The 23,084-nt window shown below is 29.8% G+C and overlaps 4 protein-coding genes and 1 long non-coding RNA gene across 9 annotated transcripts; 2 read left to right on the forward strand and 3 right to left on the reverse strand.

The window, feature by feature from the left end:
• Positions 1-322: 322 nt before the first annotated feature.
• Positions 323-3,850, reverse strand: Adss (adenylosuccinate synthetase). Its single transcript, XM_072898515.1, has 6 exons — positions 3,495-3,850; positions 2,311-2,413; positions 1,638-2,001; positions 1,174-1,566; positions 788-1,044; positions 323-699 (listed from the first exon to the last, which is right to left on the reverse strand). The coding sequence occupies exons 1-6, from the start codon at positions 3,672-3,674 to the stop codon at positions 650-652; spliced, it is 1,347 nt and encodes a 448-aa protein (XP_072754616.1). The 5' UTR covers positions 3,675-3,850; the 3' UTR covers positions 323-649.
• LOC140669057 (homeobox protein MSX-1) lies at positions 2,403-8,290 on the forward strand. 3 transcript variants are annotated; one of them, XM_072898522.1, is made up of 3 exons: positions 2,403-2,556; positions 6,338-7,229; positions 7,591-8,290. In XM_072898522.1, the coding sequence occupies exons 2-3, from the start codon at positions 6,513-6,515 to the stop codon at positions 7,663-7,665; spliced, it is 792 nt and encodes a 263-aa protein (XP_072754623.1). In that variant the 5' UTR covers positions 2,403-2,556; positions 6,338-6,512; the 3' UTR covers positions 7,666-8,290. The 3 variants fall into 3 exon arrangements, with proteins under 3 accessions (XP_072754623.1, XP_072754622.1, XP_072754624.1); XM_072898521.1 differs by lacking the exon at positions 2,403-2,556 and adding an exon at positions 4,145-5,107; XM_072898523.1 differs by lacking the exon at positions 2,403-2,556 and having other exon boundaries at positions 6,064-6,409; positions 6,873-7,229; positions 7,591-8,288.
• A 188-nt stretch (positions 8,291-8,478) lies between these two features.
• On the reverse strand, positions 8,479-12,380 carry LOC140668685 (F-box only protein 21-like). 3 transcript variants are annotated; one of them, XM_072897927.1, is made up of 9 exons: positions 12,034-12,379; positions 11,200-11,312; positions 10,992-11,079; positions 10,457-10,910; positions 10,188-10,324; positions 9,974-10,088; positions 9,652-9,816; positions 9,167-9,449; positions 8,479-8,933 (listed from the first exon to the last, which is right to left on the reverse strand). In XM_072897927.1, the coding sequence occupies exons 1-9, from the start codon at positions 12,189-12,191 to the stop codon at positions 8,761-8,763; spliced, it is 1,686 nt and encodes a 561-aa protein (XP_072754028.1). In that variant the 5' UTR covers positions 12,192-12,379; the 3' UTR covers positions 8,479-8,760. The 3 variants fall into 3 exon arrangements, with proteins under 3 accessions (XP_072754028.1, XP_072754027.1, XP_072754026.1); XM_072897926.1 differs by having other exon boundaries at positions 9,652-9,786; positions 10,992-11,312; positions 12,034-12,380; XM_072897925.1 differs by having other exon boundaries at positions 10,992-11,312; positions 12,034-12,380.
• Positions 12,381-13,274: 894 nt separating this feature from the next.
• Positions 13,275-16,873, forward strand: LOC140669022 (uncharacterized). The gene is made up of 2 exons (XR_012047284.1): positions 13,275-13,656; positions 16,705-16,873. It is a non-coding gene; the product is annotated as an uncharacterized lncRNA (long non-coding RNA).
• Positions 16,874-18,251: 1,378 nt separating this feature from the next.
• LOC140668843 (F-box only protein 21-like) lies at positions 18,252-22,097 on the reverse strand. The gene is made up of 8 exons (XM_072898173.1): positions 21,751-22,097; positions 20,720-21,040; positions 20,185-20,638; positions 19,916-20,052; positions 19,702-19,816; positions 19,380-19,544; positions 18,898-19,177; positions 18,252-18,664 (listed from the first exon to the last, which is right to left on the reverse strand). The coding sequence occupies exons 1-8, from the start codon at positions 21,906-21,908 to the stop codon at positions 18,492-18,494; spliced, it is 1,803 nt and encodes a 600-aa protein (XP_072754274.1). The 5' UTR covers positions 21,909-22,097; the 3' UTR covers positions 18,252-18,491.
• Positions 22,098-23,084: the final 987 nt, after the last annotated feature.

Here is a 23,084-nt window from a genome sequence, read left to right on the forward strand (position 1 = left end):
CAATTTTGAATATATTTTAATCATCATATTATAATAGTATACATATATATATAAGCTGTAATAACTATATAATGTACATATATTAAAATATAATATTTACAGATTATATAGAGATTAAAATCGTGCGGCAAATTGACATCCGATTTTTCAAATCTGTCACAAAAGGAACGGATTTTTTTTTTTTTTTTAATAAATTGATGTATCAAATTTTACTTTGCATATCCGTTTGTTGGCAAGAACACGACGGTATATCATCGAATTTAACATTTGGTAAATTATTGTTTCATACAGCATGTAGTGCTAACTTGGTTAAAGATAATAATTGAAAAATAAATATACTTTAATTATGTATATATATCTCTAACAGAATCTACTTAAAATATATGATAACGTAACGAACATTTCTAATTATCTTCGGCTTATTTGTTAGATACGACTACAAAATGACTAAAGTGATACGCACATTGTTACACAATTATACAATGTTATATATGCATTCAAGAATACTACATTCACTGAAACTGTATTTTTAAAGTACATTTCGCCTGTGCGCTCATCAGCTTTGCATTGCAAATATTACAATTAAAATTAAAATTAATAATACATTTAATTCCGTGCGTTTAAGTGATATTTGACGGACCGTGTGTCGTCAGAGAGCAATGACGCTTTCTCGTCCTGCTCCTACACCAATCCATTTGACTGTAACAAAGTAGTAATTTTTGTATATCTATTTCTAATCATTTTTTTCACATATATAGATACATGCTATAATGCTACGTAAACATACCTGGTACATCTAAGTATTCCTCTATCATTTGTATATATTTATGCGCATTAGGTGGCAATTTATCTAAGGAACGTACACCTTCGGTAGTGGATTCCCAACCTTCGACTGTTTTATATACAACTTCAACCTTGGTTAGTTCACAAGTACTTGCTGGGAAATAATCTATGTCTTTTCCATTTAATCGATATCCAACGCATACTTTTATCTCTGGTAATGTATCCAGGATATCAAGTTTTGTTAAACATACAGAAGTATATCTGGAATGAAAAACAATGATCAATATATTACGTCATTTTAATAACAATAATAATTATATTATTATATCAAATAGCTACTGGAAGTGAAGATAAATTTCTAAATATAATGTAATAAATTGTTTTACACACCCATTAACTAACGTTGTAAATTTCAACAATGGTAAATCGAGCCATCCACATCGTCTCTTTCGCTTTGTAGTTACGCCAACTTCGTGACCTCTTTCCTGCAATAATTCTCCAGTGGAATCTAAAAGTTCTGTGGGAAATGGCCCGTCACCGACTCTGGTAGTGTAAGCTTTTACAACGCCTATTATTTCGCCAATTGTGCTAGGTGGTAGACCAAGACCAGTCAATACCCCACCGATGCTGCAGTTCGAACTTGTTACATATGGATAAGTACCAAAATCTATATCCAACATTGCTGCATTAGCACCCTCCACTAAGACCTTTTTACCATCCTTTAAAGCCTGATGTAAGTACTGTACCGTTTCCTTCACGTACGGCCTTATACGTTCGGCATATCTGTGAAAGAATCAACTGTATAAATTTTGTCAAACGATATAATCTCATTAAAAGACATTCGTTATGCATACCCCTTGTAACGTTCCAATTCGTCTTTAATATCGACGTGAAGGGCAGGAAACATTTTTTGATAGGACGTAACTAAAGTGTTAAACTTCTGGGAGAACTTATCAAAGTCGCCGAGAAGATCTCCAATTCTGAGTCCGTTTCTCGCGGCTTTGCTCGAATACGTCGGTCCTATACCTTTCTTTGTAGTTCCCAATGACTGCGTACCTTTCTCCAATTCTTGCAATCCATCGACCTGTTGGTGAAAATCAAACACTATATGCGCCCGATCTGATATTACAAGCCTGTCCTCCCAGTTCTTCAGCCCTTTAGACTCGTTCTTTTCCAATTCATCAAACAGGCCAGGTAGATGAATCACTACTCCATTGCCTGTGAACAGAAGATAGATTACGAATATTATTAATTATATATATCTATGATCTACAGTGTGTTTAATACAGAATAATTGAAATAACAATATGCAGATAACTCAATATTTATACATCAAGAGACAATAGAATAACCCATAAACAAGTGGAATAATTGTTTTTTACATTGATCTTAGTTTCACATGTATATTTATTTTGCTAAATTGTTTATTTTGTTCCTTTATATTAATCATTAAAATCATGACAAATACATGTTACTTTTCATAAATAAGAATATAAATTTTATTTGTTGATTTGAAAAGGTCATTACCTATTACGGATTTGCATCTGGGATTGATTATTCCACTAGGCAGAAGGTGAAAGTCGAATTTGGTACCTTCTACAACTACAGTATGCCCTGCATTATTTCCTCCCTGTGAAATTACATGAATACTTGAAGAAACAGGGCTTGCCATTATTTATGACGGGAAAGATTGTAATTTTAATGACATTGAATTAAATATACAAGAATCGCTTTGAATAACATAAACAATAATGGCATTAAGTCTCAATATACGTAAGTATATTTGAATTCAAAATATTTACCATCTACATTCTATTAATTATGCATAAAGAAAGAGAAGATTAAAAAAAAAAAAAAAAACAAAAAACCAAAAAAGAATGTAAAATAAAATCTTCTACTGGCTATAGATAATTGTGTCACAAGTTATATTGAAAAAATAAAATACTAATCCTACAAAAAATAATTCTTGACACTTATTATTTCTTTCAAACGAATATAAATATGTAGTCTGACAGTGTATATAAATTTTGTTTTTCTTATATATAATTATTCATAAAGCGTTGATTTATAAAGCTGTAATTATGCGCATATGTTGAGACAAATATCCTTGTAAAGAACGATATAATAAAGAAAGAGATTATTTCATATTTAGGTCACTAAGATATGCCACACCACAATTTCGTGATTTTTTACGTATATATATATATATATATATGTATATAAAAGCCATCAATTATGTAATATCAGGTACCAGGCTATAGAGATGTTTGTAATACCCACGGGTCAGGTGACGCGCGCGTGTGTATTTCTAAAAATAAAACTAATAAAAAAAAAAAAAAAAAAAAAAAAAAAAGGAGACGGTAGACGCGAGCGTTTTTTCGCATTTTCCGCGTTATAAGATCACAGAGACCGTCTCGTGCTCGTGATATGATGATTGACTACCTTTCAGGGAAATAATCCTTAGCATTTCTCGAGAACACATGCGCGACAACTAACCTAATTTTCGGCTACGCCATTCTCCCGTGTAGGAACGAAATCACACGGACCGACCTCTCCGAGGAGACGCTCCGAAGGATTCGTGACAAATACCAGATGACAGTTGCACGGAGGCAAGTCAGTGGAGGGAAGTTTTACGGGTTCGCAGGTGGATTCGAGCGGAGCCGGGAGGCGGGAAACGGCGTCGACGCCGAGAGAGGCGGGCACGGACATACCTGACACCTGCACACGACGTCAGCGTCCATCGCCAGCATGTCCACGACCTTTCCCTTGCCCTCGTCGCCCCATTGGGCACCGAGGACCACCGTGACCTTCGATATAGAACCGCCGGTCGTGGACACCCGTTGCTTCTTCCTCGGCGAGACCGGGGCACCATTGCCGTTCGCCTGCTGCATCCTCGGGGATGTCTACGGGGATGTTGCGTGCAAAATTTCAGTCCGCCGCTCTTCCCGCAACCGAGAACACGATCCTTGAGGAAAGATGATCCGTCTTACTTCCTCCTCCTCGCCGGGGAACAGCTGACGCGACAGAGATCGGCCGGAACGCTCGGGGCGAGTCGTCGTTTGGATCTCTCCGACACTCCCCCCTCCCCACCCTTCCCCTCTCCACCCCGTGATTCCCCTCCTTTCCTCTCCCGCGCTGAAACCTAACCTACCTGATGATTAAAGATGGTTTCTATCGGTTTTTAACGCGTACTTATTATATCACATTCGACGATTTTTATCGCGTGCTTTTTTATTTTTTTTTCTTTTTTCGAAAAATATGTCGAATAATTATCGCACGCTCTTTTTTTTTTTTTTTTTTTTTTTTTTTTCAAAAATCTATTTAATTTACGATGTGACGAGGGAAAGGAAAACGATGAACGCGATTTTAATTCCTATGAAACGTGCATAAATAAACGTGTGCACGTGATCGCATCGCCTGGGAAACTGTCGTTTTTCATTCAGCGTCACTTGATATAAACTATTTCCTTCGTCCTCTATATATGCATTTTAAGAAATCTGAATAATTAAACTATTTACTAAAATCTTATTGATCAAACAGGAATTAATAAAAGATGGTTTCTAACGCGTACTTATTATATCACATTCGACGATTTTTATCACGCGCTTTTTGATTTCTTTTCCTTTTCGAAAAATATGTCGAATAATTATCGCACGCTCTTTTTTTTTTTTTTTTTCAAAAATCTATTTAATTTACGATGTGACGAAGGAAAAGAAAACGATGAACGCGATTTTAATTCCTATGAAGCGAGCATAAATAAACGTGTGCACGTGATCGCATCGCCTGGGAAACCTCGTTTTTCATTCAGCGTCACTTGATATAAATTATTTCCTTCGTCCTCTATATATGCATTTTAAGAATTCTGAATAATTAAACTATTTACTAAAATCTTATTGATCAAACAAGAATTAATATCTAAGCAAGTTATAATTGACCTTGTGCCTTGCGCTCGTTCAGTCGACTCCATCCGCGATTCCCGGGATATGTATATAATAATACATCCCAGAGATTATTGACGATTATTTTTCTACTTGCGTGCAAGAGGATTATTGTCAGAATAATTATCTTTGAATAATTAAATGCTATTAGAGCCGACATGAGAATATACAGATCGGAAATAGTTGATAATAGAAATTAATCTGAATTAAATAATAAAATTATAAATTAAGAAGAGTAAAAATTTTGTCGATATAAATATCTATCTACTTGAAATTGATGCAAAAGACGTGATATTACATCCAACGGATGAAAATTCAAAAAGAACAAGAATTCTTGGCTTCTTACGGACGGAGGAATACTCGATTGACGATGAAGGTTTATTTCAGTACGTATGATGTAATTGTGGAGTAATCCGAGTAATCGCGTACTGCCCGTTGAGAAACGAGAGGCGTGTGTCTAAAACGATAATTTAAAAGATAAACGTATCGTATATATACACATGTATAATCTACATTCATATATAACTCGAACTTTTTTTTTACTCGTTTCTTTTTAAACTGATAAACATATGTTTTTGACGCAGGAATTTCTTCTCAGCGAGCATTTTAATATGGTAGAGTTTTTATAATATATTATTATATCTGAAAATTGAAGAAATTGTTTTAGGAAAACTTATATAAGAAAATATTTTCCCGAATTACACGAAACTTTTAATCGATTCTGGTGAAAAAAATGTTATAATTTTCTATAAAATTTTAAGAATTTTTTATACTTAAAAGAAAAAATTACGAAAGGTTCTAAACAAATATCAAATTTTTATATATATATTTGACATATTTTTTAGAAAATTATATAATAAAAAATCTCAGAATATTTTACATTTATACACAAAGAGAAATTTTTACAAAATTCATTTACAATAAAAATATGAAATATCTCCGTATCACTCAAAATATTTATGAGGAATTTAAATTTGTTTAATGAATATTTCTAAAAATCGATCTATCCAGCTTTTATATTTTCCACTGTTTGAATGCACATTTCATTTATAGCGATATCTATACAAATTAAAGCAAGTGTTATTCTATCTTTATTTTCCATTGCATATTGAATAAAGATAGAATGAGACATATGTGTTGACTTCTAAAAAAGTTTTAGACTTTTTATAAAAATCTGAAAATTTTTATGAGAAATTCTAAGAATATTTTTCACCAGGGTATCTATGTATATATCACACTTAAGATACAAAAAACCAGTGATACAGACGTCTGTTTTTTTTTTTTTTTCCCAATGTCATGATTGTAATTGTAAATTTCCAACGGCATACAAAAAAAACCGTGTATCAAACTCCTCGTATCGTGTTTAACTTAGAAGCTTGTGTGTCTAGTAGAGTAACAATACCCACATATACCGGAAAGCTGAGCGCACAAGCGCTGTTCAATATTTACATCACCGAAATGGATATATTACCGGATTAGAGACGTGACCCCCGTGGCTTTTTAATTATACAAGCCTCAGTGGGCACCGGGACATCTGCCCTATAGAAACTCTCCGGTCGACGAGAAGAGATTCGTTCCCTCGCTACCGAGTATCAATTACATTGTTATTATTACAGAGGAGTAGCCGAAGAGAGAGATGCGGTCAGAGATAATACACTGGTATAAGAGCATGCACAACAATGGGACAGGTACACGCGGCGTTAACCGAAGCGCGACCCCCTTCCTTCACCTCCTCCCTCCCCCCCCCCGCCTCGTCGTGCGAGCAACGTGATAGCCATCGCGCGTGCAACTATGCGTTTAATTTGGATTTGCCGCAAAAAGAGAGAAAGTGAGAGGGAGAGAATGTGTATCGCGAAAACGAGGGGTACGCGCCCCACGAGAGTGCGTACACACGTGCGTACGCGTATCCGTATATGCGCGATATGTGTATATATATATACAATATATATATATATAGCGAGGAGCTCGTCCTTCGGGAAGTTTAGTGAAACATTCGGGATGACGAGCGAAGCACGGATGAAAAATACGGACTTCAGCATAGCCCGTATACTGTCGAACGATTGCTCGCCAAAGACACGAGCGGATGACGAGGGGCGGAGGAGCGTGGAACGGGACGAGCGGAAGCCACGCGTCTGCTTTTTTCCGATCCAGGAAGCGAGCGAGGAACAGGCATCGCGACGTGAGGGAGAGACCCCAGAACGCGAGGAACGCGCTGATCGTGTCGTCCCGGATGAGACGATACCGGACGCTATCCCGATCGTTGATGTGACACAAATACGGCGAGCTGATCTCACGTGGCTACAGTACACCCGGTACAGACCGCCGAAACTGCCGAGACGGTCCTACGTCGAGAGACGACGAATCAAGCGACGAACGGACGACCGTCCTCGCATCCCATTCTCTTCGTCGCAGCTGCAGGTGTTGGAGGACAGGTACAGGAAAAGTGCTTATTTGTCCAGGAACGACGTCGTCGAGATGTCGGCGATGTTGAGGCTGCCACAGAGTAAAGTATGTTGAAAGAAGAAAAAATCAAAGAAAAATCATCCTCTCTGTTTGTCTGATACCTTTTATCTGCGAACAATCAGCGTTATTAAATCTATTTCTCGTGCATATGTCAATGACATAAATCAAGTTCTTTTTGCAAAAATGCATGTTACACGTTGATAATAATCTTCGTCGACCTGCTTCAATTCGAATTTAAAAGTTTCGTTTCGCACGATTTCAGTAGATAAAATAGATTTTTCTTTTATCAGTTGTTGGAAAGTTATCGACATAGGAATCTGTAAATAATGTAGCAAAAAAATGATTGCATTGAGAATGATTAATTGAAATGCAATTTAGTATATATATATATATTACTTTTTTCTAGATAAAGATCTGGTTTCAAAATCGTCGAGCGAGGCAAAGACGCGAATCGTTGAATTCCACGATAGTGGCGCGATGACAGAACGATAAAATAAAATTCTACAAGGTCCAAAATCGTAGAGACTTCTCATCGAGGATTGACACAAACGTAGGATTCGAATTGTGTCCCAAACGACTCTACTTTTCATATTGCAACTTCATATAACAACATATATATATTTATAACAATAAATATATATTTATATTTTATGCACCCTTGATTTTTGTACAAATATAAATTTATAAATAATTTTTAAATGCAAATTGTTATATAATTTTGATAAATTTTTTATTATAATATAAATTTGTAATATAAATTCATAATAATATCAATAATATATATACAAAAAATAATGATGGTAGATGACTGCGTTTTAATACAACAAAAAAGTGAGGCTGACATATACACTATAATGCGAGCTCCTTATCCATAAATAAATCATCGAAAATAAAATAAACTCAATATTTTATCGACGTTGTTGGTTCGAATCACGATGAGCAAACTTTTTATTCAAAGTATATTTTTGCTGTAATAAAATGCAATTGTTACACAATATAAATACATATATGAGTTTAAACATTTTTGATTATTATTACAATAAAATGCTATCTGTCAATTATTATTACAAATATATATATATATATATTTTGTATATTTGTAATAATATATAATTATATTGCAATTTACTGTGTACATAAAAGATGAAAAATAATTGAAAAAATAAAAATAATAAAAATCCAAAATTTTAATGATTAAAATATTTTGGTATTATTTAAATATTATTTATTAATATATTTTAATCATTAAAATTTTGGATTTTTATTATTTTTATTTCTTCAATTATTTTTCACCTTTTATGTACACAGTAAATTGCAATATAATTATATGAGAGATTGATATAATTCATAATTTTTCTCACGTAAGATAATACATAAATAAAAATGAGTTAAGTCGCTGGTATAATTCCTGAAATCTCAAGCTTGAGCATTAGGCGTCAAGCGTCAGCTCATGATAGAGACAGAAAATCCATCTTATCGGTCTTCTAGTTTCTAGTAGTAAAAGCCGCCTGGCGCTGGGCGGCTCACGTACATGGCTCGCTCGCTCGTGTGTGTACGTCCCGATAACGCGCATTGTCTAAAAAATAGCATCACTATCTGATATTGCTTTTGTGGCAGTTACAGCGGCATCATGCGGGTAATGTTTTTCCAGCGCTTTGTTTGGTACGTAATGCGTGCCCTCGAATTTGTCAAAGTGGCGACCTATTTCACTATTTTCGATCCATTTCGGCGTTGTTAAAGTTATAGCGTCTATAATATAAAATTAAAAAACAATTAGATAAATAAAATTAAATAATAATAAAAGAAATGCAATAATAAGTAACACTAAAAATAAATAAAACATCTAAATTAAAAAAGAAGAAGACAAGATGAATTAAAATAAAATAAAATATTACTTTACAATATATACAAAAAGATGAGACAAGTAAGAAAAAAAATGTAATATAATATCAAAACGCATTTATATAATGATATTCAAATACCTTCTCCAACGTAACACATTTCATTATTTTCGGTAAGAATTAGATAATGTGTTTGTTCTTTAAAATCACTACAAATATTCAACGGAAGAAAATTAAAATCATGTCTCCTATTGAATTTCTTGATTTTAACTAAATATTTGTCTTCATATCGGTGCCATCCAATTATCACGCCAGCAGAACAGTCTGTCGATTGATCACTATGCGTTACAATCATTCCAACCGCAAATTTTACTTCTTTTGATCTTGCATTAGGTATTTCATAGTTTTCCATGAGTAGGACGTGCTGAAAATTGTAGCTTCAAGCTTTAATTGATATTTCTTGTAAAATTAGTTTTAAATAAATTTGTAGAAAGTTAAATTACAGCTAGTTAAATTATAGGTAATTATAATTTATATGTAATTGTATGTATGATTAGAGAAAAACTTTAAAGATTGTTTATTATTATTATTAATGTGCAACACAGTGCAACAGTGTGCTTACGTACAATACAGTGTGCTGGAATAGATCGTGAAATCCCACTCCAAGCATTTAATTTTCCTTGCTTGTACGACGTTGTCCATGCACAGTGGTAGAAGTCCCAACCATTGAGTTTACTGCTTTCCCATAAATTTTCATTTAACTGAATCAAATTCGAGAGTATATTTTCTATCTATAACAAATAATGGTTTTAATGTGTCAATCAGTTTTCACTTACACACAAGAAAACTATACGTTATTTAAGTCTTTCTGCTTAATTGTATTACAATATTATAATCTTATTAATTAATATTAAAATTAATAAAAATTAAATATTAATTATTACCAACCTCGTTGGCTGTTATTACTTCGAAACTTGTAAAATTCTGTTCTTTGATAAAACAGTCTGGGTATTTGTTAGAATTTATTCTAAAACATTTTGCATTTTCTAAACTATTTGTGGCACTGTAAACAATAAAAATAATATATGTAGGCGTGTTTGTAGGATAAAAATAAAAATACCGAAAAAGATTCCAATAATTTCAAATCTGATATTACACTTACTAACTTGGTTTCCAAAACAGATATGTACTTTCATGAGAATATTTCATTACTATATCGCAGCGTAGACCGAGTCTTCTGGCAACGCTGTGATATATTATATATATTATTACTTCTTGACCACGTTTATGTTCTAAGACCTAATGTCAGAAATTAGACAATGCAGAAATTAATTAAAAGGAAAGTATTTATAAGATTAAAACAAACATATGGCCATGTTTACGTCCTAATTGCCTATACTTTTATAATATATTATAATCTATAATACTTGCATAATCTATACATTTCCGTTTTAATTGCATATTCCATTCTATATTTCTCGATTGGTCTGGTCGAAAGTTCAATTTGCCAAATATATATTCGTCGAGTGTATCCATAATTTGCGTTCCTTCTGCTTCATTCCATTGATTATCGTCGATATTGTTGTTTTTCCAATAGGAAAAATTTTCTGCAGACGCCGAGAATATCGAATGGTCGGGATCTTTCTCTCTGAGACTATTCAATACTTCTAATACTATATTATCCAGTAATGCTGTTACGGACGAGTAAAATACATCCTTTTGGGGCTGGAACTCTTGCGCCTTAATAGTAGCAAGTCGTTCCAATAATCGCACTCTGTCAGGTTGGTTCAAAAATATACATAATTCCATTTTCAGCATATCTTTCCTCAGATAGTTAAAGAGTTGTACATTGTAATATTTTTCCGTTAGATTGTAAGCAGGTTTTCTAAATAAATGTACAATATTAATTGTGCAATATGTAGGTTAATCCGTAAAGTTAATTGTATTTTAATTTATATAATTTTACCGTGAAAATTCAGTGAGCAAGTTTTTAATCTCATCAATATAGAAAGGAGCTTTTACTTTTTTATTTATATAGTCCCAAACTATATCATCTTCATAAAATGGAAATATGAAATCATATTCTAAGAAATTATTAGTTACTATATGGGTAGAATAATATATTTCAATAATTTTATGCATGGATTTTCGTAATCCTCTCGCACAATTAATACCTATATCTATAAAGTTTAACACGTTTTTATTTTCCTGTTCATTTCCTTCAGAATCTTTCTGCTCATTTTTTTTAAACACCTTATTGTTATAATGTTTTCTTGCTGTAGGCCACCTGAAATTAAAATAAATAATATTATTGTAAATTTAAAAAAACACTAAACTATTGCCTTAGTAACAGAAAGTTTACAGATTTAAAAATTAAATTGTTTAAATTGTAATATTAGTATATACATAATTAGTGTAATATAACATAATTAGTAAATATATCGATTTTTTTGTTTTAATGCAAAATAAAGTGTAGTATATATATATATATAATCTTCAATTTATATCGTAAATTAAAACTTAAACACACACTAATAATATTCAATAATATAAACAGTAGATAGCATTATAGCCATACTCTGTAAATATAACAAATAAACTTTTATATTTTATGTATTTTAAAGACATTAATTTAATGAGTTATTTAATAACACAAATTCACTAAAATAATTCTATTATTATAACTGGCTAATAAAAATCAAGAAACAGAAAAGTGAATGCAAGTTATCTCCAAAAATTTTTTGTTTCTTATAAAGAAAATACGAAATTTAACTATTCCGTTAATTAAGTAAAACAATAAATTTAATTGATGAAAAAATTTATTAAAAATAATTGCTCACGCTCTTTATGCTATCTGATTTTCTTAATATTTTTATATTTTTTATTGTACTTTTTACATTATTTATATGTCTTATTTTTATAAAATCCAATTTTTGCAAAGCAGATTTTATAATAGGTACTTTAATGGAAACAAATTGCAAGAAATTAATTAATTAATAAGTAATTACCTCTGTAAAAACTTTTTTTCCTGAAATTTGTTGTATTTGGCTACGTGTCGAAATTTCTTGCACACACATCTGAAGTTAATGATATCCTCAATGCTAATATTATTACAACCAAGTATCATATCTATCACTTCTTCAGATAAGCACATTATCGTAGCCATTATTAAAAAAATTGAGTTAAAAATTTAATAAAATGCAAAAAAATAACTTAATTTAAGGAGATCTGACTAAACTATTCGCGTATCACTGATTGCTTGTTTGTAGTCAGACGAAATCTACAGCAAAACTTATATTTTTATGTATTTTCCAATTGCCAGGAACATGTGTCATATAGGCTGCAGTTCTCTACGCTCTTCGGTCATCTCTACCCTGGAATTTGCAGTAAACCTAAAGATTCTCCCACTATGCAGTTGCTAAGCGACTACGCGCACAATAGGAAAATTTTTCTAAAGTCTTTAAGGTAATACTTACTTGTGAGAAATTCTTCGGGTTTCCAATTTTAAAGAAATTGCCTGCCTTTTGTTACACATGTCCCTGCCATGAAATACATATTTAGAAAAAAGTTATATTTAGAAATATTCATAAACTTAGCTTTAAATTTTTATTTAAAATAATTTTTTTATGTGTCGTGAATATCACGTGAAAATTTTAAGTCTTTCCAATTTTATTGAAAAATAACGATATAATAATGGCGTCTGTGAACTAAGCGCGCACACGCGTGACGCAGTTTTTCTCCAGCGTATATTCATATTCGTTTTCAATCGTTCCCAGGTAGCACATGTTTATTTTATAAACGTTATAAAACTTTTCGTATTAGATACGTTTAGAAAACGTTTATAAAACGAACAGTGCTACCTGAGTTGAGCTGTGTTCTCTATTCTGAACATATTTAATTAATATATTTCACTCTAATGCAATTTTCTATGTAAAATGATTCTTATTATTTTACAGCAAAATAAATTTGCTTTTATTTTTTTTCTCTCTATGTTTCTTTTATTTACATTCTCATAATTTCTTTTATCTTTCTGTTTGTTTTTAACTTTCTGTTTGTTCTAACTTTTTTTCTAAATATGTATTTCATGGCAGGGACATGTGTAACAAAAGGCAGATATCTTCTTTGAAATTCGAAACTCGAAGGATTTCTCACAAGTATTACCTGAAAAACTTTAGAAAAATTTTCCTATTGTGCGCGTAGTCACTTAGCAACAGTATAGTGGGAGTATCTTTAGGTTTAACTTCCAAGGATAGAAAAATTCCAAGATAGAGATGGACAGAGAGTATAAAAAACTGTAGTCTACATGATACGTGCTCCTGGCAATTAAAAAATACATAAGAATATAAGTTTCGCAATAGCTTTCGCCTGACTACAAACAGGAAATCAGTGATACGCGAATAGTGTAGTCCGATCTCCTTACATTAAGTTATTTTTTTTGCATTTTATTAAATTTTTAACTAAATTTTTTTAATAATGGCTACGATAATGTGCTTATCTGAAGAAGTGATAGACATGATACTTGGTTGCAATAATATTAGCATTGAGGATATCATTAACTTCAGATGTGTGTGCAAGAAATTTCAACACGTAGCCAAATACAAGAAATTTCAGGAAAAAAAGTTTTTACAGAGGTAATTACTTATTAATTAATTAATTTCTTGCAATTTGTTTCCATTAAAGTACCTATTATAAAATCAGCTTTGCAAAAAATGTATTTTATAAAAGTAAGACATATAAAAAATGTAAAAAGTACAATAAAAAATATAAAAAGATTAAGAAAATCAAATCGCATAAAGAGTATGAGCAATTATTTTTAATAAATTTTTTCATTAATTAAATTTATTGTTTACTTAATTAACGGAATAGTTAAATTTCGTATTTCTTTTGTAAAATGCAAAAAATTGTTGGAGATAACTCGCATTCACTTTTCTGTTTCTTCACTTTTGTTAGCCAGTTTTAATAATAAAATAATTTTAGTTAATTGATGTTTAGTAAATACATGAAATATAAAAATTTATTTATTATATTTGCAGAATACGGCTATAATGCTATCTACTATTTTTATTATTGAAAATTATTAGTGTGTGTTTAAATTTATGATATAAATTGAAGATAATATACATATATATACACTTTATTTGGCATTAAAACAAAAAAGTCGATATTTTGACTAATTATGTATATCACACAATTTAAACAATTTTATTTTTTGCAAAATTAATGTTACTAATGCAATAGTTTAGCGGTTTTTTTTAATTTACAATAATATTATTTATTTCAATTTCAAGTGGCCTACAGCGAGAAAACATTATAATACAATGTTTAAAGAAAATAAACAGAAAGAGTCTGAAGGAAATGAACAGAAAAATAAAAACGTGTTAAACTTTATGGAAATAGGCAATAAATGTGCGAAACGATTACGGAATTCCATGCATCAAAATATTGAAAAATATAATTCTGAATATATATTTCTCGATAATTCATCACATTACACTTACATATTTTAGTTTGATGAAGATATATCGCGAATATATAGGGAGCATAAAGATGAAATAAAAATTTCTTTCTATATTGATGAGATTAAAAACTTGCTCACTGAATTTTCACGGTAAAGTTATATAAATTAAAATACAATTAACGAATTGAACCAATTTAAAAAAAAATTGTTTAAAATAACTTCCACCGATTTTAACGCCATAATATCTTAGAAACATTTCTTATTTGTTCACAGTGATAAATAATTGTTTTCAAGCAATTGTTCTCTCTTTAATAATGTAATTTTGTATTATTTTGAAAATCATTATTCAACTATTACAAATAAAGGTTTACTTTCTATCGATCAAATGGGATTTTCTTGAAAACAGTTGGTCGTTAACGGAATGAAACAAGAGTACCTTTTTCTAAGAGAAAGATGTGAAGAATCTAAAAACATAATTCAAAAATAAAAAAGCCCACCGGCTTTAAAGTTTGGTAAGTTAAAAGACTTTCAAAAGAACTGATTTTGGCACTCTGAGATGATATTAAAAAATCTATCACACTATTTGAAAGGTCTTCATTTAATAAAAAAAAAGTTCTTATACATTATTAAGATCTACAAAGTAATATAAAAGTTATTTAAGAAAAAATGATTCTCAAATTTAAACTTTAGAGACAAATATCTCGATAGAAATGCATTATATAAAAAAATTTTACAGAAACTTATGGGGTTATTTTTACCTGCTCTACATGCCCCCGAGAAATTCTCCACCTTTACTAGAGCACCCTGTATATATATGTATATATATGTATATTACTACGTAATATAATATATATAACAGAATATACATACTTTCCTTAATTAATCAAAACTTATTTTCATCTATAATCACAAAAAATCTCATTCATCCATTAAAATTATTTTCAAACCAATAAAATATGAAATAAGAAAGTTTTATATTTTATAGTGAGATGATATATGAAAGTATGTATATTCTGTCATATATATGATATATGAGACTTCGTTATTAGCTATCTCACTTACTCTTTATACGTTCTCGTTCTCTCTTTCGGCGACACTTCGACAGCACACACGCACACAAAGATTTTTCCTTACTTCTCCAAATATAAACATTTTATTGAATAAAAATTAAGAATATTATTTCGCATTTAATCGGTTTGAAAATAATTTTAGTGGATTAATGAAATTTTTGCGATTAAAATGACACCAAACACGACATTAATTGGATGATTTTTAATTAATCAATAGTCATAACTACAATTATCTTACTAATTAATATTATCCGATTTATGTTGTGTTTAGCATCATTTTAATCATAAAAATCTTAGCAGTCCATTAAAATTATGTTCCAAATGCTGATAAAATGCAAAATAAAAGTCTTAGTTTTTATTCAATTAAATGATTATATTTATAGATAAGGAAAAATCTCCGATTCCAAAGTGTCGCCGAAAGAGAGAACAAGAACGTATAAAGAGAGTAAGCGAGATAGCTAACAAAGTCTTCAATCGAATGATTTTTAATTAATCAATAATCATAAATACGATTATCTTTCTAATTAATATTACCTGATTAATTATTATTCATTTATTTACATTATTATTTACTTATAAATCAACATTTGTAGTCAAATCAACAATTAAAGTTACTTTTTTTTTTTAAAGAGTCATTAATCTTTTTTTATTTTATATATTCATAATTTATTTTATTTATTTATTTTAAACTAGGTAAAACACGTCAATATGTGTTTAAAGCGATCATCGATAAGTGATCGCATTACCTTTTATATGCTTCTCCGTTGAATCGCTGGATCTAAAGTAAACTAACAATAATCCTTCGAAAATGCTCAACGGACTGAAGATAATATTTTCTGACGGTTTGATCTGTCTAATTATATATGTAGACATTTGATCGCAAATTGAAAGCGCGCATTATTTAATTCATCAGCTGTCAAATAGAAAAGATAAATAAGAAAAAAGAAACAGAATTAACAAAGATAAAAACAATATTACAAGCAAAAAGTGACAATTAATTATAAGTAAATAAATTAATAAAAACAATTAACAATAAAAGATAATCAAAAATATGTTGGATACAAATTTTAACACGTTTTGTTTATTCGATAACTATTTTGCTTGTAAATAACTGTTTGTCATAATTTAATTTTAAATACAGATTTTTACAGATAGCGTGGATACTATATGCTACTTACCAAGCGAATTCGACAGACAGTGTTCCACATATTATTACCAATACCTGGGACAAACGTTAACATTCTAATCAATTATTATTGATACTTATTAGTAATATTTAATTATTAACAATAAAGAATTTATATTTTGTAATGATTCTAATTCTGACATTATTCATTCCAGTATACTTTCTATCATCTATCCTGTGAAAATCACACTCTAAAAATCAATCTTGTTAATATATCATAAATTCGGAAATATATTTATTAAAATGATCAATCTTATGTAGTAAATTGTGAACAAAAATACACGACTCTATAGAATATTTAGATTAAATGGATCGCAAAACTCATGTCAGGTCATTAAATAACATCGTATAGATAGATTTGAAAAACTAAAAAAAATACACGTCCTTAAAAGATACTGATACAAAGTGTATATATATAATTTTTGCGCCGTTTTAATAATTTAGTCGATAAATCGGCATCACACAAAAGTACGGTAAAGGTTTTATTTTACAAATCTTTTCACTTATTAATTAAAATATTACTTAATTTTTGCGTCCTTTTTTTGCTCCTTTCACCCTCGTTTTTCATGCGGAAAACATGACGAATTAAAAATCCTTGGCTGCACAGCGCATTAATTCTATTATAGTCTATTTGTTTCGATCGCGTTATTATTTGTTGTCACAGTAGCTCTCGCGCATATTGCTTAGCGCTGTCGCTGGATGTATACAATGCGCGAGAAGTTGAATTGAATATGAAATAAATTTGTTCTTTCTTATATCATTGACAAGAGTGATTTCAGTTTTCTCATTCATAACCGGATTTGCATTTAAGGTATCAATCATATAATTTTTTCACTTTTCATAAAGAAAAAATTACGTAATCGATTCCCTGATTTTATTAATTTTCGATTATACGAGGTCGGTAAAACATGCCTTTGCCGATCGTCAGATAGGCAACCCAACTTATTGATTCATGTTGCGAAAACACCCTGTACACTATAATGTGAGCTCCTTATCTATAAATAAATCATCGAAAATAAAATAAACTCAATATTTTATCGACGTTATTGGTTTGAATCATGATGAGCAAACTTTTTTTTCAAAGTATATTTTTGCTGTAATAAAATGTAATTGTTACACAATATAAATACATATATGGGTTTAAACACTTTTTATTATTATTACAAAATGTTATCTGTCAATTATTATTACAAATATACAATATATATATATATATATATATATATAATATAATGTATTATTATATATAATTTTGTTATATTTAATATAACATTGAAAGAAACATTTTTCTACATTTCCTCTTGACAGAAGAGGACCATCACCTTCTCGCAGTTTCCGTTGAGCAACAACATGTACGTTGTCCATTTATAAAATATTATTTTGGTATTATTTAAATATTATTCAATAAAATATTTTAATCATTAAAATTTTGGATTTTTATTATTTTTATTTCTTCAATTATTTTTCATCTTTTATATACACATTAAATTGCAATATAATTATATAAAAGATTGATATAATTCATAATTTTTTCCAAGTAAGATAATAAATAAATAAAAATGAGTTAAGTCGCTGGTTTAATTCCCGAAATCTCAAGCTTGAGCATTAGGCGTCAAGCATCAGCTCATGATAGAGACAGAAAATCCATCTTATCGGTCTTCTAGTTTCTAGTAGTAAAAGCCGCCTGGCGCTGGGCGGCTCACGTACATGGCTCGCTCGCTCGTGTGTGTACGTCCCGATAACGCGCATTGTCTAAAAATTAGCATCATTATCTGATATTGCTTTTGTGGCAGTTACAGCGGCATCATGCGGGTAATGTTTTTCCAGCGCTTTGTTTGGTACGTAATGCGTGCCCGTGAATTTGTCAAAGTGGCGACCTATTTCACTATTTTCGATCCATTTCGGCGTTGTTAAAGTTATAGCGTCTATAATAAAAAATTAAAAAACAATTAGATAAATAAAATTAAATAATAATAAAAAAAATGCGATAATAAGTAACACTAAAAATAAATAAAACATCTAAATTAAAAAAGAAGAAGACAAGATGAATTAAAATAAAATAAAATATTATTTTACAATATATACAAAAAGATGAGACAAGTAAGAAAAAAAATGTAATATAATATCAAAACGCATTTATATAATGATATTCAAATACCTTCTCCAACGTAACACATTTCATTATTTTCGGTAAGAATTAGATAATGTGTTTGTTCCTTAAAATCACAACAAATATTCAATGGAAGAATATCAAAATTACGTCTATCCTGTTTCTTGATTGTAACAAAATGTCTGTCTTCATATCGGTGCCATCCAATGATCACGCCAGCAGAACAGTCTGTCGATTGATCACTATGCGTTACAATCATTCCAACCGCAAATTTTACTTCTTTTGATCTTGCATTAGGTATTTCACAGTTTTCCATGAGTAGGACGTGCTGGAAATTGTAGCTTCAAGCTTTAATTGATATTTCTTGTAAAATTAGTTTTAAATAAATTTGTAGAAAGTTAAATTACAGCTAGTTAAATTATAGGTAATTATAATTTATATGTAATTGTACGTATGATTAGAGAAAAACTTTAAAGATTATTTATTATTATTATTAATGTGCAACACAGTGCAACAGTGTGCTTACGTACAATACAGTGTGCTGGAATAGATCGTGAAATCCCACTCCAAGCATTTAATTCTTCTTGCTTGTACGACGTTGTCCATGCACAGTGGTAGAAATCCCAACCATTGAGTTTACTGCTTTCCCATAAATTTTCATTTAACTGAATCAAATTCGAGAGTATATTTTCTATCTATAACAAATAATGGTTTTAATGTGTCAATCAGTTTTCACTTACACACAAGAAAACTATACGTTATTTAAGTCTTTCTGCTTAATTGTATTACAATATTATAATCTTATTAATTAATATTAAAATTAATAAAAATTAAATATTAGTTATTACCAACCTCGTTGGCTGTTATTACTTCGAAACTTGTAAAATTCTGTTCTTTGATAAAACAGTCTGGGTATTTGTTAGAATTTATTCTAAAACATTTTGCATTTTCTAAACTATTTGTGGCACTGTAAACAATAAAAATAATATATGTAGGCGTGTTTGTAGGATAAAAATAAAAATACCGAAAAAGATTCCAATAATTTCAAATCTGATATTACACTTACTAACTTGGTTTCCAAAACAGATATGTACTTTCATGAGAATAATTCATTAGTATATCGCAGCGTAGACCGAGTCTTCTACCAACGCTGTGATATATTATATATATTATTACTTCTTGACCACATTTATGTTCTAAGACCTAATGTCAGAAATTAAACAATGCAGAAATTAATTAAAAGGAAAGTATTTATAAGATTAAAACAAACATATGGCCATGTTTACGTCCTAATTGCCTATACTTTTATAATATATTATAATCTATAATACTTGCATAATCTATACATTTCCGTTTTAATTGCATATTCCATTCTATATTTTTCGATTTGTCTGGTCGAAAGTTCAATTTGCCAAATATATATTCGTCGAGTGTATCCATAATTTGTATTCCTTCTGCTTCATTCCATTGATTATCGTCGATATTGTTGTTTTTCCAATAGGAAAAATTTTCTGCAGACGCCGAGAATATCGAATGTTCGGGATCTTTCTCTCTGAGACTATTCAATACTTCAAATACTATATTATCCAGTAATGCTGTTACGGACGAGTAAAATACATCCTTTTGGGGCTGGAACTCTTGCGCCTTAATAGTAGCAAGTCGTTCCAATAGTAGTACTCTGTCAGGTTGGTCCAAAAATATACATAATTCCATTTTCAGCATATCTTTCCTCAGATAGTTAAAGAGTTGTACATTGTAATATTTTTCCGTTAGATTGTAAGCAGGTTTTCTAAATAAATGTACAATATTAATTGTGCAATATGTAGGTTAATCCGTAAAGTTAATTGTACTTTAATTTATATAATTTTACCGTGAAAATTCAGTGAGCAAGTTTTTAATCTCATCAATATAGAAAGGAGCTTTTACTTTTTTATTTCTATAGTCCCAAACTACATCATCTTCATAAAATGGAAATATGAAATCGTATTCTAAATAATTATTAATTACTGTATGGACAGAATAATATCTTTCAATAATTTTATGCATGGATTTTCGTAATCCTCTCGCACAATTAATACCTATATTTATTAAGTTTAACACGTTTTCATTTTTCTGTTCATTTCCTTCAGACCCTTTTTGCTCATTTTTTTTAAACACCTTATTGTTATAATGTTTTCTTGCTGTAGGCCACCTGAAATTAAAATAAATAATATTATTGTAAATTAAAAAAAACACTAAACTATTGCCTTAGTAACAGAAAGTTTACAGATTTAAAAATTAAATTGTTTAAATTGTTTAAATTGTAATATACATAATTAGTGTAATATAACATAATTAGTAAATATATCGATTTTTTTGTTTTAATGCAAAATAAAGTGTAGTATATATATATAATCTTCAATTTATATCGTAAATTAAAACTTAAACACACACTAATAATATTCAATAATATAAACAGTAGATAGCATTATAGCCATACTCTGTAAATATAACAAATAAACTTTTATATTTTATGTATTTTAAAGACATTAATTTAATGAGTTATTTAATAACACAAATTCACTAAAATTTTTAATATTATTAAAACTAGTAAAAATCAAGAAACAGAAAAGTGAATGCAAGTTATCTCCAAAAATTTTTTGTTTCTTATAAAGAAAATACGAAATTTAACTATTCCGTTAATTAAGTAATAAATTTAATTGATGAAAAAATTTATTAAAAATAATTGCTCACGCTCTTTATGCGATTTGATTTTCTTAATATTTTTATATTTTTTATTGTACTTTTTACATTATTTATATGTCTTATTTTTATAAAATCCATTTTTTGCAAAGCAGATTTTATAATAGGTACTTTAATGGAAACAAATTGCAAGAAATTAATTAATTAATAAGTAATTACCTCTGTAAAAACTTTTTTTCCTGAAATTTCTTGTATTTGGCTACGTGTCGAAATTTCTTGCACACACATCTGAAGTTAATGATATCCTCAATGCTAATATTATTACAACCAAGTATCATATCTATCACTTCTTCAGATAAGCACATTATCGTAGCCATTATTAAAAAAATTGAGTTAAAAATTTAGTAAAATGCAAAAAAGTAACTTAATTTAAAGATATCTGACTAAACTATTCGCGTATCACTGATTGCTTGTTTGTAGTCAGACGAAATCTACAGCGAAACTTATATTTTTATGTATTTTCCAATTGCCAGGAACACGTGTCATAAAGGCTCCAGTTCTCTACGCTTTTCGGTCATCTCTATCCTGGAATTTGCAGGAAACCTAAAGGTTCTCCCACTATGCAGTTGCTACGTGATTATGGGCACAATAACAAAATTGTTCTAAAGTCTCTCAGGTAATACTTACTTGTAAGAAATCATTCGGGTTTTGAATTTTAAAGAAATTGCCTGTCTTTTGTTACACATGTCCCTGCCATGAAATACATATTTAGAAAAAAAGTTATATTTAGAAATATTCATAAACTTAGCTTTAAATTTTTATTTAAATTAATTTTTTTATTTGTCGTGAATATCAAGTGAAAATTTTAAGTCTTTCCAAATTGATTGAAAAATAACGAGATAATAATGGCGTCTGTGAACTAAGCACGCACACGCGTGACGCAGTTTTTCTCCAGTGTATATTCATATTCGTTTTCAATCGTTCCCAGGTAGCACATGTTTATTTTATAAACGTTATAAAACTTTTCGTATTAGATACGTTTAGAAAACGTTTATAAAACGAACAGTGCTACCTGAGTTGAGCTGTGTTTTCTATTCTGAACATATTTAATTAATATACTTCACTATAATGCAATTTTCTATGTAAAATGATTCTTATTATTTTACAGCAAAATAAATTTGCTTTTATTTTTTTTCTCTCTATGTTTCTTTTATTTACATTCTCATAATTTCTTTTATCTTTCTGTTTTTTCTAACTTTTTTTCTAAATATGTATTTCATGGCAGGGACATGTGTAACAAAAGGCAAGTAATTTCTTTGAAATTCGAAACTCGAAGGATTTCTCACAAGTATTATCTGAAAGACTTTAGAAAAATTTTCCTATATATGCGCGTAGTCACTTAGCAACTGTATAATGGGAGGTACCTTTAGGTTTAACTTCCAAGGATAGAAAAATTCCAAGATAGAGATGGACAGAGAGTATAAAAAACTGTAGTCTACATGATACGTGCTCCTGGCAATTAAAAAATAAGAATATAAGTTTCGCAATAGCTT

The sequence above is a fragment of the Anoplolepis gracilipes genome, chromosome 8 (assembly GCF_047496725.1).
Source record: "Anoplolepis gracilipes chromosome 8, ASM4749672v1, whole genome shotgun sequence".
Classification (NCBI taxonomy): domain Eukaryota; kingdom Metazoa; phylum Arthropoda; class Insecta; order Hymenoptera; family Formicidae; genus Anoplolepis; species Anoplolepis gracilipes.